The sequence below is a fragment of the Arabidopsis lyrata genome (genome assembly GCF_000004255.2).
Source record: "Arabidopsis lyrata subsp. lyrata unplaced genomic scaffold ARALYscaffold_6, whole genome shotgun sequence".
Taxonomy (NCBI): Eukaryota; Viridiplantae; Streptophyta; class Magnoliopsida; order Brassicales; family Brassicaceae; genus Arabidopsis; species Arabidopsis lyrata.
Genome location: NW_003302550.1, coordinates 24,999,545 through 25,016,173, shown reverse-complemented (window position 1 = coordinate 25,016,173; position 16,629 = coordinate 24,999,545). Strand labels below are relative to the sequence as shown.

Genomic DNA, 16,629 nt, shown 5'->3' with positions numbered 1-16,629 from the left:
CCTTTACGGGCCTGTTTGGTCTCACGGTTTTGGGCTTACCCACACTTTTCTCCATGGGCCTATCATTCCCAGGCCTTTTGTTCTGATTTCCCCCATTCCCGCCGCTTGACTTATTCGAACCTGCACCAAATCTTACCCCCGTATTTTGCGTCACCTTCTTCTCCCGCAAGCTGTTAATTCTGATAATATACAAATCATATCATTCGCTAAGTCATTTATATTTTAATCGACTGAAGATTTAATTTGTATTAAAGCGGCATGATAATGATATTTTAAAATTTTATAAATATTGATTCAAACTCGTCCACCATATAATTTTGTTCCGAAATATAACCCGTCCTGTAACTTTTTAACCCGTCCCGTGATTTATTTTCTAAAAGTAGTAATTTTTAAAATTTAAAGATTGTTTATTATATATAAAAGTTTGCAAATTATATCATTTTCTAAGATATTTATATTTTATAGTTTACAATTGTTATTAAGTAACATTATACCATGGGACAATTTTTGGTTTTATACAATCTTTTCTAAATGAGACTTATATTTTATAGTTTACAATTGTTATTAAGTAACATTATACCACGAGACAATTTTTGGTTTTATACAATCTTTTCTAAATGAGACTTATATTTTATAGTTTACAATTGTTATTAAGTAACATTATACCACGGAACAATTTTTGGTTTTATACAATCTTTTCTAAATGAGACTCATTTAATATTTCTAATATTGGTGGTATTAAAAAAAAGGATTTAATCCGTATTGAAGCGGTGGATCAATGATATTTTAATCTTTTTATTATTGTTGATTCAAAAACCCGTCCCGCCAAAAAACTCATTTATTTTATTAATGTTGATCTTATTTATGATATGATTATGAATCATTGTCTAAATATTTTAATCGATGTAGAACGTTGAACACACATTTTCGTCAATTGGATAATATATGTCCGTTTTTTAAATTTCGAATCACAGTATATGCAGAAAAAAATTGATTGTTTTTTACTTTATGTATTATATGATGATTCAAAACAGTTAAAAACAAATTAAACAAAGATGATAGGAGAATCATAATTCTAAACTTTAATCAAATCTTCTAAATATCTAAATTATTAAATATGAAATATCTGGTGTATAAATTGGGTTAAATATAACCCGACCCAACAAACATTTTATGACCAAAATTTGTAAACAGGCAAGGTATCTAAATAATCTGGAAACATTTTTACCCATCCGTCACAAAAATTACTGCGAAAATAGTATAGAGATAACTTAGTGATTATAACCCGGCCCAAACAACGTAGTCTGCATCGTGCAGTTTCAATTGCCACATTTTCAGTCCATAGAAAGCCCAATCAAATCGATTAGATGGAAATGGCAGGGGCTCATTGGGAGGATAAAACTCATTTTCTAGTACAGTATGTACTAGTTCTCTGAAACTTATATTCGATAGATTTGTTTATCAATAATTTGGTTACGTGCTTTTCTGACGACGATTTAGGAATGTATTATTCAAATTAACCAAAACACAACTCTTTTTGCAAATTTTGCATATACAAATACAATAATACAAGCCACTATCTCTAAGTCTCGGAACGGTCTTTCTTTGATTAAGGGAGACAGAGGACACAATAATATTAGCAGACGAATCCTTGAGGAACATTTTTGCCGCAAGAGTTGAGAAGCAGACTGAGAGCAACGGGAATTTTGACGGGAGCAATTCCGAGAATGCTGGTTTTAAGGGCGGTGCACAGACAAACGGCAGCTTCAAAGTCAGCCAAACCTTTGATGAGTGAGCAACACTCCTGGCTCGGTGGTGTACCGATGACCTCACGAACCAGACCTAACCAGCTCCCACACACTCCAAATTTGAGAGTGTCTCTTGGACATTTTGTGGGAGAGGGAGGGCATGGCTTGACGGTGGCTCCTGGTATAACGTGACCGAAGATGAATGTCATGTTGAGGAGCAGCAAGATGAGAAGAGATCGCAAAGCTTTCGAGATACCCATTAGGTTTATTTTGAAACTATTGCTATGTGATACCAATGAGGAAGGAGAGAGGCCTTTACAATTTGCGTTCTTTCTTTGTTGGTGCCTTTATCATTGTGGCTTTGTGGCCATAATTGTTTGTGTTATCCCTAGTTCTGTAAAACGTATTTGTCTTCTTCTCTAAATTGAAATCTTGGGAAAATCTTTTCCGATCACTCAAAAATACAGTTGTTGCTGTTCGAAAACGACACATTCGTATCTTTGATATATAATATCTGATAGACTTTTAGACATGGATGGCGAGATTTAAGGAGTTGACCCTTGGAGAAGAAGCAAATGATAAACATAGAGGTAGCTCTATATATCAGAGAAACTCAGTAGATTAGGCTAATCTAAGTTGGTGTGGAAAAATGGGGTTCATAAGAAGTTACTTCTCCTTCGTCTGCGGAACCATCTGCGGGATTTATATAGCGCAGAGCTACAACATTCCAAACATAGAAAAGGTGGCTCAAGCAGCCTATTCCATGGCCATGCAGATGGAAGAGAGATACCGTAAGACAAAGACCAAGCCCAAAGAAGACTTCCAAGACTAAAACATGTCACTGTTTTCTTTCTACATTTTTGTATTATGATGAGTTTGTCTTCTTATTTCCAACAACATTCTTTGTTTTCTTAATCAGTTTGTTTTAGTTCCAATCAAAAGCACCGACTCTTGAGATCTTACTACAGACTCAAAAGAAGTGTGTTCAAATCAATAACAAGAAGCCTGCCACAAAATCACCCCGTTGTTCCTGTGCTACAGCTACTGATTTTACAGCTTAAAATGAAAATCACCCGCCTCCATTTTACGAAAATCTGGTGAAAAATACTTTTTGTTGAAAGAAAAAGGTTTAGAACTTTGCAAGATTTGATGATTAAAAGGATGATGAAGCTAAACCCATGGCGTTTACATCCGGTTCAATATGTAGCCAATCACGCAACCGAGCAGACCCACCAACAACATCAACACCAAGGAATGACCACCTGACTGCTTCTTGCTTGATTCTTTCCTCAGCATCTCCTGAATACACAATATATGTAATTCGTTTATGAAGATTAAGCAAATAACAAGTAGATCACTCGGGTAAACGCTTACCAGTTCCAGTCGGAGCTTCTGACTTTGTTGAGTAGCAGAAGTCTTCTCCTCCGTCAATTTGGAAATCATAGACCACGCCTGAGAGAATGAGATGAGATGGTGAGAGTAAACGATCGAGATGTCGAATGGAAAAAGACAGGATTGTGATGTTACCTCTGAAGATTTCTCATTTGTTTCTTCAAAGGTTCTGGACACCTGAGAGAAGATTATTAGTTGCAATGGAGTTCTTGACTATTAAATATCTGAATGAGGAAATTGAATGATCGATCTCACGTCATCAAATAGTGAGGCAGTTTGAGAGCCAATCTCGTTGAGGGAAGCCATAGGAGAGTTGCCTTCTTCAGATCCTTCAGGGACGGGTGAAGGGGGATTAGCAGGGATGTAAACAACGCGCAATTTGAAATCCTCAATCACTCTACCAGCCTCCTTGTTGAACTGGAAGAACCAAATAATAATAATGTAAGGCCCCGAAAAAACACAAAAAGCAGAGTGTGGAAGCATTGCATTTAGAGTCCAACCATTTCAGCGAGGACTTCTTTGGAAGAAGTACCATCAGAGACAACAACAGTCTGAACAAGGAACTTGTCTTTGCATTGCATATCAAGAGGAGCCTCTTTCTGGGCTTGCATGGTCACTGAAAGAAAACTTGTGTTGTTGTTTAAGTTGTCTTCTCTGGTGTTTCGTATCAAGAATCAAATAAATGTGTACAAGATGATAAACTCAGTTGTCTTCGACTCGAGTGTAGTAGAGTAAAGAAGAAAAGCTTAAAAAACCTGTAACATTGCAGGAATCGCCAGGCAAGACAACACCGGTGTTAGGACGGACACAGTATTTGCGAGGATTGGTAGTTTTAACCTGTGGGTTGATTGAAGCAGCAGCAAAATCATTCTCAAAAACATCAATCAATCAATCTCTCTCAAGTCTACTACTACTACTAGTAAGAAAAAAAATATTACCTTAAAAGCGACACAATGAGTAGTTGTCTTGTTGGTCAATTGCATCGAACACGAACTCTGCTTCTTCAACTCAACTTCACCCCAAACAACGGTCCAATTCGAATTCAATATCGAAATGAATCCCAGAGGGATCAAATCAACCGGAAAAAAAAAAAAAAAAACTTACAAGGGAATTTAAGCTCAGTAGGATGGATATTCACGAGATCTCCGGTCGTCATGCTTCTTTCTTGTAGATCCCCTTCGCTTTCTGAATTTTGAATTTCAGTTTTTAGGGTTTACTACTACCTACTGTTGTGAGAGAATCGAACACATTTTGATTTTGATCAGAGAAGAAGAAAAGGTAAATCAAATTGCCTTTTTTTTTTTTTAATAATTAATGCCACATATATACCATTTGACTATCACCACCGATTGACCGTGATTTATTTATGCGTAACCGACCGTTACGTTAGCCCAACAAATTCAAGGCTCTTGTCCCAAATAAAGCCCAACAAAATGGATCCATTGTATATACTCTTGTTGGGCTTCCTAAAGCCCAGTGATTTTTTCTTGATATTAAGCCTTTTTTTCTTTGTTGAATTCTTTCGAGTTGGAATGTATACATATATGTTGATCATTCTTCCCAACTTCGAATATGAAATCATAAAGAGAAAAAGACAAGAATCATAAATGTATGTTGAAGCCTACCTAGCTTAGCTACTTCTTTTGATATTAAATCATACTCCCATTGTTTTTTAACACTCCCTCTGTCCCAATATATAAGATGTTTGGACTAAAAACACAGAGATTAAGAAACAATAAATGTTTTCTCATTTATGAAAATTCAACTAATAGAAGAAGAAACTGCATACTTAAAATAATTAAAAACTATTAAACTAATATAAATCATGCACTGAAAGTTGAGAAAATCTTATATAATGGAACAAATGAAAAGGTCTAAAACATCTTATATATTGAGACAGAGGGAGTAGTTAACTAGATTTTACCATGCGGTCGATTTTTTAACTGAAAAATTAAATTTTAAATTGTATTTTTTAATATTATTTATTTTTTTAAGTGTTTAAGATTGTATAATTATATTTTGATTGTTTTAGGATTTCACCCGTGATATTAATACCGTCCCATATTAATATCGATCCAAATCCGTCCACTATATAACCCCGTCCCGTGAAACTAAACATTATTTTGTTATTTTTAATAATATTTTATTTAATAGACATATAATTCGAGTCAATTTAAAAGTTTGATTTTATATATATATTTTTAAATTTTAGTTAATAATAATTAATTCTATATAATGATTTATGAATTAATTGCGTATGACTGACGGTCAAGATTGAAAACCGGATTAAGATTTGAATGGCCACGATTAAATGTAGGGATTGTTGAGATCTTATAAGAAAATAAAATTGAATATGGATGTAATTGTGGCGAGGATTAGTTATACTTAATATATTAGGTTAAGATTTTTGGAAACAATTTTTTATGTTAATATCTTTGATTTAATTTTGAAAATTTAAATAATTAATGTTAATGACATTTGATCGTAAATAAGTTGGAACTCCAGGATTTATTCATAAATGTCTCCAAAAATGTATATATAGATGTTTTAGAGAATTTTTAAAATAATTTATATGATGTTTTCAGTTTTCAATACGAAATTAAATAATTTTTTATATTATTTTTGACTCTTTATGTTGTTATATCATTGGTTGAATTGTTTTAAAATAATTTAAAAACGGAGGGAGAATATAACACAGCCATTGAAAAAAAAATACCTTCACAATTCCAAGCGAAAATTATACTATTAGTTCCAAAAATTTCTAAAACAAAAAATGTCTCCTGATCGATTATCAAATTTCATAATAGTAATAATAAGTTAAGTTTGAGCTGAAATTAACCACATTTTTTGAAGATTAAAGATTGAGAAAGTCGTAGCTAGCTAAGCTAGTTATGGGTCACCCCAACGTTGGCAGTTGAGCCGTAAAAGCCTTCTCGATCTCTTCCCATCATCGAATCCTCTCCTTCCTTCATTTTCAAAAATATACAAATTAGAAACTTTCTTAAGTTTGTGTGGTCAATGCATACACCTGATTATATATAAACATTTGTTCAAAATAAAAATAGTATAGTAAGTAACCTGTTGGCGCACGTTAGCCTTCTTGGTGGGAGGATGATCAGCCATGAGACCAAAGTGTATGTGAGGGAAATGAGCCCACTGTTTCATACATACATCATATACTTAGCTCTTTTGATTTAAGTTTATTTGTATCTCGCATGGACAAAGGATGACATTACTGTGTTCAAATTTTAATCACAGGTTATCATTAAAGTTTTGGCAATCAATTTAGATAAGTATTTATCTTATATACTACTACAAGTCTACAACATATCAAGTGGATAAAAAATATACGAATAAACCAGACATATGTCTGCTTGGGGACGACTTTTACAGAAACCCTAGACTAGATCCTGAGGCTATTACTTATAGCTAATATATGCTGGATAAAGCTTATAGTTTATGGATTATTAGGGTAACTATTTTCTTTATGGTTTTCTTAAAGTAACGTGAGAATCAATGTAGCTCCACAATATCTAGCTAGGTGCAGTCAATTGATATATACTATTATTCATCTCATAACGACTAATGTGATAACTGATAATATACTATATGTTTATGGGTATGTGAAATATAGCAAAATTCGTATTATTAAAAACTAAAAGAGAGAAAAGAAGAAGAACAAAAAAAAGGTACGTTTTTGGCAGCAGCACTGAAGGCTTCTCTGTGGCTGATATCAGGGTTGCCTGCCTTTATACGTTGGATCTCCTCCCTGTCAACATTTTTTTTATTTATAATTATATAACGAAATCAAGTCTGTCACATCTATCGACTTAATTATATGAGTGAATGGTTAATTAAGGAAACTTAATTATGCCATTTTAAGCAAAGGAATAAAATTATTACTTGATGAATCGGTTGTATGCAGATGGTACTCTTTGTCGCTTCTCTGGGGCTGCTTTTCCACAAACAAACAGAACATATTCAATTTTAATTCCAAATCAAACCCTTTTGTATAAAAAAACATTATTGATTTATATTGTGTCTCCCCAAAAAATCTAAATATTCACCAAAATATAATTAAATGAAAAAAAAAAAAAAAAACAAGCTCTCTCTCTCTCCCTCTCCCTCTCACTTTGCTCGTTATCATCATCACTTCATCATTATCTTTCTTACGATCTACCCCAAAAATATATCAGTTGGTGTCTATAGGTTTAGCTAGATTTCCGGGGGATAAACACATCACTTATTACTTTCCTTTGTCGAAAAAAAGAAAGAAAAAAAAGTGCATGCGAGAGAACTAAGAAGTCACATTCCGAGAGGAATCAAAAGATGAGATCAAAACTTAGAAACTCCAAAACAGAAAAAAAAAAAAAATATTATAAACAAACCAGATTCTTTGGGGTGTGTATATGAAAGGTTGAAGAAACGAAACAGGGAAATGAATGGATAAGATTTTTGTGAATTAGGGTTTTTGTTTTCTTATATATATGGAGATGCTGAAATAAAGAATAGAAGATGGAATGTTTACGTCTATTGGCTGGTGGCCGAGGCATCTCTTGCAGATGATCCACTCTACCGTTGCGAGTCGGCATAACCAAAGACTCGTCCGGGTGGTGAGCTGCGCCGTGATGGCTCATCATCATGTTCATGTTTATATTCTGCCCTCCGCTTCGCATTTCCTCCTAACAAATGAAATCAGCAAAAAAACTAAAAAGACAAATCAAACCAAACTACTTTGATATGATGTTTTTCAAAGAAACACTAGCCAAATAGCCATTGCAATAAATTAATTGCGGATTGTCTGTATGCATCAAGAATCAAGTCTTAGATCTAGCATGTAAATACTAACCTAATTAAACATTTTTGGATTGAGTTTCACAATTCTGCGTTTCTCGAAAAGCCCTAATTGTTACTCTATATATATATATATTTTTTTTAATGAAAAAACCCTAATTTGTTTTAATGAATAAAAAATCGATATACCAAAAGATTGGGAGGAGAAGGAGGAGGAGGAGGAGGTAAAAAGGAATGGCCAAGGTTGGAAACGGAGGGAAGAAGAAGAGCTCTCATGCTTACAGTCACCGACAAAAGGTTCGAACAGTGGCCGCATCTCACCGTCACGGTCTTGAACAAACTACTCGGAGGAACACTCACCTGCCAATATCACACATTAATTGAAAACCCTAGAGCTAGAGATTTAATATTATATGAGATATATATAAGAATAATCCAAATTTACAGCAAGGACAGTGTCGCAGAAGCTGCAATGGACGTAACAGAGCTGCTCGGAAGATGAGAAGTGGTCCGGTGGAAAAGCTGGAGCTGAGGAGGACGACATGGACATGCTCGACATGGACTCTTTTTCTTTTTCTTTTTTAAACAAAAAAAAAGTAGTAAGAGAGAGGAGGGTTTGATTTGATTGACTGATCGATATCCAGATAGAAGTAATAGATTCTCCTTCCACCACACCTTTTGACAATTGTGTTAGTGTTGGGTGATGAGCAGTGCTTTATAAATGTCTTGTACTTCTCCAGAAGTTGAAGTCCAGAGAGAGAGAGAGGGAAGAGAAAGAACGGTGGAGAGGAAGATGTGGTTTAGAGAGAGAGAGAGAGAGAGAGAGAGATTTGTATTTATGTAAATATGAAGAGACACTGTACCTAAACAATTTGGCGACATGTGATGAAGAGGCCATTGTAGAGATAAGCTGCATACCTGCATTCTCATTTATTTACTACCTTTTGAACCGGTTTTTTCTTTATTATTCCCATCCATCCCTTTCTTCTATATATTAAACCGAAACTAGTCTTTGTTTGTATGGAATCACATCAAAACTCTATTTTTTTATTTATTAATAATCATATCAAAATCTCATAGAAATAAGTTAACACCAGGGTAATTATATTGAATTAATTAGCTATGTTTAACTAATTTTTGAACATATTGTAGCCGGTCGGTGAAGACACTGAAGAATAGATAAAAAGATTTCAGAGTTTAATAACGACAAGATATTTGTGCAGCATCAAAAATATTACATACGACAAACATGTTAACTTTTTTTTATCAACAAATTTTTTTTTTTAATCAACTATTCAAAACGCATATTCTTAATTCACATGTTAGGTTAATTTGGAATTGTAGTTTAATGATTTCTATTTTGGTTAAGCATTTTGTTACATGGTTAATGGTTTGTGTCGTCGCACTGATAATACAATAACAAAAAAATATCAACTAGCTACATTTAAACATGAGATCAAAGGGAACAATATGAAAATAAGGTTGGTGTAACAATTCTGTGGCCCATTGTTTAGCAAAGCTTGGTTGTTTAACTTCTTCCTTTTATTCGGATAATGATAAACCACCTCCATGGCTAAGCCATCATTTGTATTTCTTTGACAATGATTAAGCAATAAAGTTTCATTTTCGACGAAATACAAAGAAAAAGAAAAAGAAAATAAGGTTGGTGTTGTTTTCATAGACCTAAAAGCAGCAGGACTTAGAAACTTGAATGTGTTGTGTGGTGGATCTCCAGAAAATCCTTGGCCATATTACACCCATATTTAGAGTAAAAAGTGGTCATATAGCTAGATGTTTTTGTTTTTACATGCACATACACTCCCAGTGAATCCAACTCTTCTGCGTATTGAGGTCATTCTACAAGTCTTCTCCGCAAAATAAGAAGAAGAAGAAGATAATGTAAAATAAACGAAGTTAAATCTAAACTGGTTACGGTTTGAATTCAATTGGATGAAAATCATTGTTTTTTCTTTTTTCTTTAAAGGACGCAAAGTTCGATGAAGTGGGAGAGAGAGGAAGAGGAAAGGGACTTGTGCATGGAAGTGATTAAGCAAAGGCTCATTCATCAGTTGTTTTCACACTTAATAACATTTCTGCCACACCACACTTTCCCTCGATCCTCGTCAATTCCTTGCCCTTTTCTATTTATTATTGTATATACTTTCTCTATATTCCTATGTATATCATTTTGTCATCATTATTTTTACCAGCAAGTGTGTGGTTTCACTAAATTCCATAATACAGGACCACCATTTTGTGGTAAATTCCCAGTTGTTCGCGGTAATTACTAGGTCATAGTGAAATTCAAATTTCTTTATACATATTCTGAAATTAGTTTGAGGTTTTGTAAATATTATATATGGCTATCCGGTTTCCCAATATATAGTGTAAATATAGAATATGATTTTAGTAAGTCAAATCCTACAGCATATACAGTTTAAGTAAGTACTATTATAGTTTTTTTTTTAAAACTCCAAATAATATCTATATATACATTTTTGGAACACTTTTAGCAAATAAATCCTCGGATTGGGCAGTATTTACAAAGAATGCCATTGACATTTATTATTACTTTTACAAAATTTAAATAAAAGATATTAACCAAACAATATTTTGCCTAATTTGTTTCTAAAAATCTCTACACAATCTTTTCATATATCTTCAAAAAGTTTTTATAACAAATATTTATATTAACATTTTGCATAGCAATAAAAATACTAATTTATAATAATCAAAATATTCACATAGAAAAATCATATATACATACAGAAAAAAGAACTATATCTATTATCATTTAAGCCGTTGCTTTATTTAAATTAAAAAAAAACATAAAAACTTGAAATCATATACTTTATATGATAAATTTGAAATATATATTAGTAGTATAAATTTAAAATCGTTCAAAGAACGGTATATCACGGATGAGATCCTAAAATTATTAGATTTTATAACAATTATAATTTATTTTCTTGGATTTTATAACACTAATAATTTAGTTAACGAGATAATATAGACGGGTTTATATGGGATGACGGGTTTGGGTCGATATTAATAAATAATGGTATAGCACGGATGAAATCCTAAAATTGACAATCAAAATACAATTATACAATCTTAAACACAAAACAAAAGAAACAATATTAACAAAACAAATCCAACTTAAATTTAAAATTTTAGTTATAAAAAAACAGACCCACGGTATACTGCAGAGTAAAATATTCAAAATTTTAAAATCCATCATACATCGATACTTAAAAAAATGTATGTTTTCGTATCTATACTTCAAAAATTGATAGATAGATATCTACATTTAAAAATACAAATTAATATGATATAACTTTAGTTAATCTTTTAAAAAATAACATTATATTTTTTAAAAAAATATAGTCATGCGGTATACCGCGGGTTAAATTCTAGTAGTATAGTTGTTTTGCAAGTTTAGTATTTGTATTGAGTTTTCTTAAAAGTAACTACATCAAATAATCAATTCATGATGTTCTATTGGATGAAAGATTCATCATAGGGCTAATGGAAAAAGGTTCAAATTCCTTTCATTACAATGTAAGTCATTGTTTGCCACCAATAATATCCTATATATTCATATAAAGTATTGGAAATTTGTTTGATTTCGTCTAGAAATTCTTGTTTGTAGAAAAAAGAAGTAATTAAGGATATTAAATAAAATAAACTATGAATGCAGAGAAAGACAGAACATTAAAATCGAGGACGACACAAGGCGTCGAAGTTGACTAATTATAAAAGTAATAATCGCGAAATCATGCAACGGAAATGAGAGCAAAAAAGTTAAAGAAAGAAGAAGCTTATTTAAGAACATATATACTGTTTTATTTCCGATTTGACCATTCATATATCTCAATCTACCTTACACTTACACACAAACATTATATATAAATGTACAGAGCTAGGCATGTATAGTTTGTCAGCGACAGAGATCTCTTCTTCTTTTTTTTTTTCTTACTTTTAAGACACTTTCCCTCGAAATATTTTCAGGTCTGAATTTAAACAGAAATTTTCACAAAATAATATATTGAATTTTTCCACCGCCTGAATGAGTGAGAGAGTGAGAGAGAGAGAGAGAGCTGTCATTTCTCACACAAACACTTTGGAAAACAATCAACATCTGAGTGTATATACGCACGTGTATATGTCTCTCTTTAGTTTCATTAACATTCCCGTTTCTAGCCACTTATCTTCGCCATGCATGCCACAGTTTTGCATTTCACTAGACATCACATCTTTTCAAGACCTCTAACAAACCAGGACTACTTTACATAGTGGAACAACAAATAATTCTTACTTGTTCATTTATTCAATATATTGCTAATTCGCTTCTTTTTTCGACAAAATGATAATATCTATTACACTAAACTAAATTTTTTTTTTTTTTTTTTTTTTTTTTTTTTTTTTTTTTTTTTATTTTTTTTATTTTTTTTATTTTTTACTAAACTAAACTAAACTAAAATTTACGTAGTCACCACAATACAAATATTGAGTTCACCACGAAGGTGAATTTATAAAGAAGAAAAGAATATATTATTAGGATGACTATATCTTGCTAACAGGTGGAGCAACTTCAGTCGTCTAATTCCTTGTGACATGGAGAAAAATTTCGTCTTGAAACTTCGATATCTTGGTTATTTTTTATTTTTTTTAATATAATGTTAAATTAAATTCAAAAAAAAAAATGGTATTTACATCAAGTGCAATGTTAATTTGAAAGAAATTTTTAAACATTAAGAAGTCAGCTCCTCGACGCGAACCAAGTTTGAAGTCCTTTATCATATCGCCTATCACCACTTGCTCGAATGGTTGATAGTTGATATAGATGTTTGTAGAAGTGATAATCTTATTACATTCTCAGAACTACAATATATATACAGGAGAGGGAGACCTAGGGTACACAAGTGTAATGAATGAGAGTATATACAACCTTACATATACGAACCCTTGACATAAGCAATCATAGACAATCAAGGATATCAATCATATCCTTAATACGCCCCCTCAAGATGGAGGCACTCGAGTGACTCCAATCTTGCTTGAGAAGTTTTGAAACGCTGTCCTCGACAATGGTTTAGTAAGTTTGTCTGCCAATTGGTCATGTGTAGAAACATGAACAACACGTAGAGCGCCCGATTGTACTTGGTTTCTGACGAAGTGATAATCCAATGCGATATGCTTCATCCTCGAGTGGAAAACCGGATTTGCACATAGGTAGGTTGCACCAACGTTGTCGCAGTAAATGACGGGCTGCTGTGGTAAACGGATGCCAAGTTCAACTAATAAAGAGCTAACCCATTGCAGTTCAGCTGAAGTGTTGGCGACTGACCTGTACTCGGCTTCTGTGGAGGAGCGTACAACACCTTTCTGCTTCTTAGAAGACCATGAGATTGGATGATTACCGAGATAGACTATGTAACCATTTGTTGAAACATAATCATCTGTATCACCTGCCCAGTCCGCATCCGAATATGCGTGTAATGATAATGTGTTGCCTTTCTTAAGAAATATACCATGGTCTGGAGTCCCTGCTAAATAGCGAAGAACTCGCTTCAATGCTTGCCAATGCTCCGTGGTTGGTATATGCATAAATTGGGAGAGGCGGTTGACCGAATATGAGAGATCGGGACGAGTAAATGCAAGATATTGGAGACTTCCCACTATTCTTCGATACTCGGTCGGATCAGGTAGTTTGGTACCGGAATAAAGTGACAATTTTGGTGATGACGCCATTGGTGTTGTCACTGGTTTGGTCGTGAGCATATTGGTTTGAGCTAGCAAGTCAAGAATGTATCTTCGTTGACTTAGATGAAGACCTTGTGGCACTCGTTTTGCTTCAATTCCAAGGAAATAATGTAACTCCTCATGTTCCTTGACAGAGAAACGTTGAGCCAGAGCATCGAGAGTATGTTGGAGTAAAGCCGTGTCATTTCCAGTGATCAAGATGTCGTCAACATAGACGAGCATATAGATAATCGATTTACCGTGTTGAAGAATAAAAAGTGATGTGTCGGAGACTGAATTCACAAAACCAACTGTTAGAAGATAGTTCCGCAATTCAACATACCAGGCCCGTGGTGCTTGTTTAAGGCCATAGAGCGCCTTGCGAAGTCTACAAACATAGTTGGGACGATCTTTGTCCACGAATCCCGGGGGCTGCGACATATACACTTCATCAGTCAACGTTCCTTGGAGAAATGCATTGTTGACATCTAATTGGCGGATTGGCCATGAGCGATCAACTGCTAACCCCAAGACGATACGAATCGAGGTGGATTTGATGACCGGACTAAACGTCTCAGCATAGTCAAGACCAGGACGTTGATTGTAACCCTTGGCAACGAGACGAGCCTTGTAACGATTGATTGACCCATCTGAATTGAATTTCTTGGTGAATATCCAGCGGCAACCAACAATCGTTACAGATGGTGGTGGAGGTGGTACGAGATCCCACGTATGATTACCGAGCTGAGCATTGATTTCAGACCCCATAGCTTTTCTCCAGCGTTCATCTTTAAGCGCTTGGATAGCTGTACGTGGTTCTGAGTCAGCTGCAAGAGATGTAGCCAAAAGATATTTTGTGTTAGGTTTTACTATTCCGGCTTTTGCCCGGGTAGCCATCGGATGGATATTTGAAGGTGGTGGAGCGATGGGTTCAGGTGATGGTGAAACCAGAGATGGAGAAGATGAGATTGTTGAGTCGTGAGTGGTAGGGGTAGAAGACGTGGATTGTGTTTGGGTTGAGTTTATTGGGCTTGTTTGATTTGGACTATTTTGATTTGAGTTGGTTTGATGTGGGCTGTTTTGTTCTGGGCTTATTTGATGATTTATTTGTTGGGTTGGATTTGTATGTGTTTGTGTTTGGTGTTGCTGGGCCGTGGGTTGCGGCCCATTTTGACTTGGAGCAGTGGGCTCAGGGGAAGAAGGAGAAGACGTGGAGGAGGAAGAAGAAGATTGAGTCGGAGAAAATACCTGAGAGTTGCGTGACTGGACTGGCGGTGACGGCGGAGCGGGGGAGTTATCACGGTGAGGACTCAAACACGGGGGTGCCGATAAAACCGAAATCGGGACTGAGAGAGTTGTATGAGATGGCCATTGCGGTGATGATTCTTGAATTTCTTCACGGGCTGACGTCACACCAGAGTGAAGAGCAGAGAATGGAAAATGTTGCTCATCAAACTGTACATGTCGAGACGTGTATATTCTGCCAGTCGAGATATGAAGACAGAGATACGCACTTTGGCTAAGAGTGTAACCCAAAAATACACATTGGCGAGACTTGTCTTCTAGCTTGTGTTGATTGTACGGTCGGAGCCAGGGATAACAAGCACATCCAAATATTCTGAGTTTGTCATAATTCGGAGGCATCCCAAATAACTTTTGGAACGGTGATTGAAGTTGAAGTAGAGGCGTTGGTAGGCGATTGATAAGGTAAACAGCCACTGCAAAGGCATATGGCCAATACGTCTTTGGTATGGAGGCATGAGACATGAGAGTGAGGCCTGTCTCAACAATGTGGCGATGCTTCCGTTCGGACACGCCATTGTGTTCCGGTGTATGAGGCGGTGAAGTGAGATGAGAGATACCATTTTGAGAGAAGTATTCTCGTAACGCAATGAACTCTCCCCCATTGTCGGAGTAGAATGTACCAATCCGTGTTTGAAACCGGTTTTCCACAAGATTCTTGAAGGTTATGAAAGTGTTTTTGACTTGAGATTTCTGTTTTAATGGGTAGAGCCAAGTATATCGGGTGTAGTGGTCAATAAAAATGACATAGTAACGGAAATTGTCAAGAGAAATGATAGGTGAGCTCCAAAACTCAGAGAAGACATACTCAAGTGGTCGGGTAGAGAAAATAGTGGAATTAGAAAAAGGTACTTTATGACTTTTATTGATCAAACAATCGGAGCAAGATGATAGTTTGTTTGAAGGGTTTAAAACTGAAAGTGAAAAATTGGAAATAATTGAATTTAAAATTGCAGAGGACGGATGGCCCAAACGTGAGTGCCATGACGAGTGAGTAGCTTTCGAGCATGGAGACGCAAACAGCGAAACCGCTTGAGACGATGCAATGGGCCACTCATACAACTCATCTTTAGTTTTGCCTTGGAGTAATGGGACCCCCGTGTTGAGATCCTTCACCTGAAATGATGCAGGAAAGAATTCCACAGAGACACGATTAGCGTTACATAATCGATACACAGAAATTAAGTTTTTGTGTATATTAGGGACATATAGAACTTTGTTAAGATCTAATGTACGAGATTTTGTAAGTAGAGAAGTAGAACCAGTATGTGTGATCGGGATAGTAGACCCATCGGCAATCATCACATCATCACCACCGGTGTAAGGTTGATGGAGAGCTAAATTGTTGAGGTCCGACGTGATGTGGTGTGTAGCACCGCTGTCGAGGAGCCAGTTGTTGGCAGAGTAAGGAGAGGCGACGGCAAGATTTGCGCGGGGCTGCCAAGGAGTGAATGGAGACGACATCTGCTGCGGTGCTCCACGAGACTGAAACTGTGGACACCGGCGCGCACTATGACCTTGAGTGTTGCAGATTTGGCATTTACCGAGATACGGACGTGGAGAGCGGTTGTCCGGCTTGGTATACCCTTGCGAAGGCTGATAGGAGGAGGAGCCGCCATCATAGTTGTTGTGGTTGTACGACTTCTTG

General features: G+C 35.3%; 4 protein-coding genes across 6 annotated transcripts; 1 reads left to right on the top strand and 3 right to left on the bottom strand.

Moving 5' to 3' along the window:
* Window positions 1-1,481: 1,481 nt before the first annotated feature.
* LOC110227729 (putative lipid-binding protein At4g00165) lies at window positions 1,482-2,141 on the bottom strand. Its single transcript, XM_021023136.1, has one exon. It carries the CDS (start codon window positions 2,006-2,008, stop codon window positions 1,637-1,639), a length of 372 nt encoding a protein of 123 aa, XP_020878795.1. The 5' UTR covers window positions 2,009-2,141; the 3' UTR covers window positions 1,482-1,636.
* A 106-nt stretch (window positions 2,142-2,247) lies between these two features.
* On the top strand, window positions 2,248-2,645 carry LOC110227730. The gene has a single exon (XM_021023137.1). It carries the CDS (start codon window positions 2,398-2,400, stop codon window positions 2,578-2,580), a length of 183 nt encoding a protein of 60 aa, XP_020878796.1. The 5' UTR covers window positions 2,248-2,397; the 3' UTR covers window positions 2,581-2,645.
* Window positions 2,614-4,444, bottom strand: LOC9309035 (vesicle-associated protein 1-3). Of its 2 annotated transcripts, XM_021023135.1 has the most exons (9): window positions 4,245-4,444; window positions 4,079-4,152; window positions 3,896-3,977; window positions 3,641-3,756; window positions 3,396-3,557; window positions 3,276-3,317; window positions 3,123-3,200; window positions 2,926-3,047; window positions 2,614-2,823 (listed from the first exon to the last, which is right to left on the bottom strand). In XM_021023135.1, exons 1-8 carry the CDS (start codon window positions 4,294-4,296, stop codon window positions 2,934-2,936), a joined length of 720 nt encoding a protein of 239 aa, XP_020878794.1. In that variant the 5' UTR covers window positions 4,297-4,444; the 3' UTR covers window positions 2,614-2,823; window positions 2,926-2,933. The 2 variants fall into 2 exon arrangements, with proteins under 2 accessions (XP_020878794.1, XP_020878793.1); XM_021023134.1 differs by having other exon boundaries at window positions 2,614-3,047.
* Window positions 4,445-5,844: 1,400 nt separating this feature from the next.
* LOC9309034 (axial regulator YABBY 3) lies at window positions 5,845-8,878 on the bottom strand. 2 transcript variants are annotated; one of them, XM_021023409.1, is made up of 7 exons: window positions 8,380-8,878; window positions 8,124-8,294; window positions 7,669-7,822; window positions 7,044-7,095; window positions 6,834-6,909; window positions 6,219-6,296; window positions 5,845-6,106 (listed from the first exon to the last, which is right to left on the bottom strand). In XM_021023409.1, the coding sequence occupies exons 1-7, from the start codon at window positions 8,491-8,493 to the stop codon at window positions 6,026-6,028; spliced, it is 726 nt and encodes a 241-aa protein (XP_020879068.1). In that variant the 5' UTR covers window positions 8,494-8,878; the 3' UTR covers window positions 5,845-6,025. The 2 variants fall into 2 exon arrangements, with proteins under 2 accessions (XP_020879068.1, XP_020879069.1); XM_021023410.1 differs by having other exon boundaries at window positions 7,044-7,092; window positions 8,380-8,871.
* Between the last annotated feature and the right edge of the window lie 7,751 nt (window positions 8,879-16,629).

What these genes read in the sequence shown, in the direction of transcription:
- LOC110227729 (XM_021023136.1), bottom strand. Translation starts at nt 2,008, where the DNA reads ATGGGTATCTCGAAAGCTTTGCGATCTCTTCTCATCTTGCTGCTCCTC.
- LOC110227730 (XM_021023137.1), top strand. Translation starts at nt 2,398, where the DNA reads ATGGGGTTCATAAGAAGTTACTTCTCCTTCGTCTGCGGAACCATCTGC.
- LOC9309035 (XM_021023134.1), bottom strand. Translation starts at nt 4,296, where the DNA reads ATGACGACCGGAGATCTCGTGAATATCCATCCTACTGAGCTTAAATTC. An exon ending in TACTGAGCTTAAATTCCCTT is followed by an intron (nt 4,153 to 4,244) that starts GTAAGTTTTTTT and finishes TTTGGGGTGAAG; the next exon opens with TTGAGTTGAAGAAGCAGAGT. An exon ending in CTGCCTCACTATTTGATGAC is followed by an intron (nt 3,318 to 3,395) that starts GTGAGATCGATC and finishes ATCTTCTCTCAG; the next exon opens with GTGTCCAGAACCTTTGAAGA.
- LOC9309034 (XM_021023409.1), bottom strand. Translation starts at nt 8,493, where the DNA reads ATGTCGAGCATGTCCATGTCGTCCTCCTCAGCTCCAGCTTTTCCACCG. An exon ending in TCGGCCACCAGCCAATAGAC is followed by an intron (nt 7,096 to 7,668) that starts GTAAACATTCCA and finishes TTTGTGGAAAAG; the next exon opens with CAGCCCCAGAGAAGCGACAA. An exon ending in AGGCTAACGTGCGCCAACAG is followed by an intron (nt 6,107 to 6,218) that starts GTTACTTACTAT and finishes TTGAAAATGAAG; the next exon opens with GAAGGAGAGGATTCGATGAT.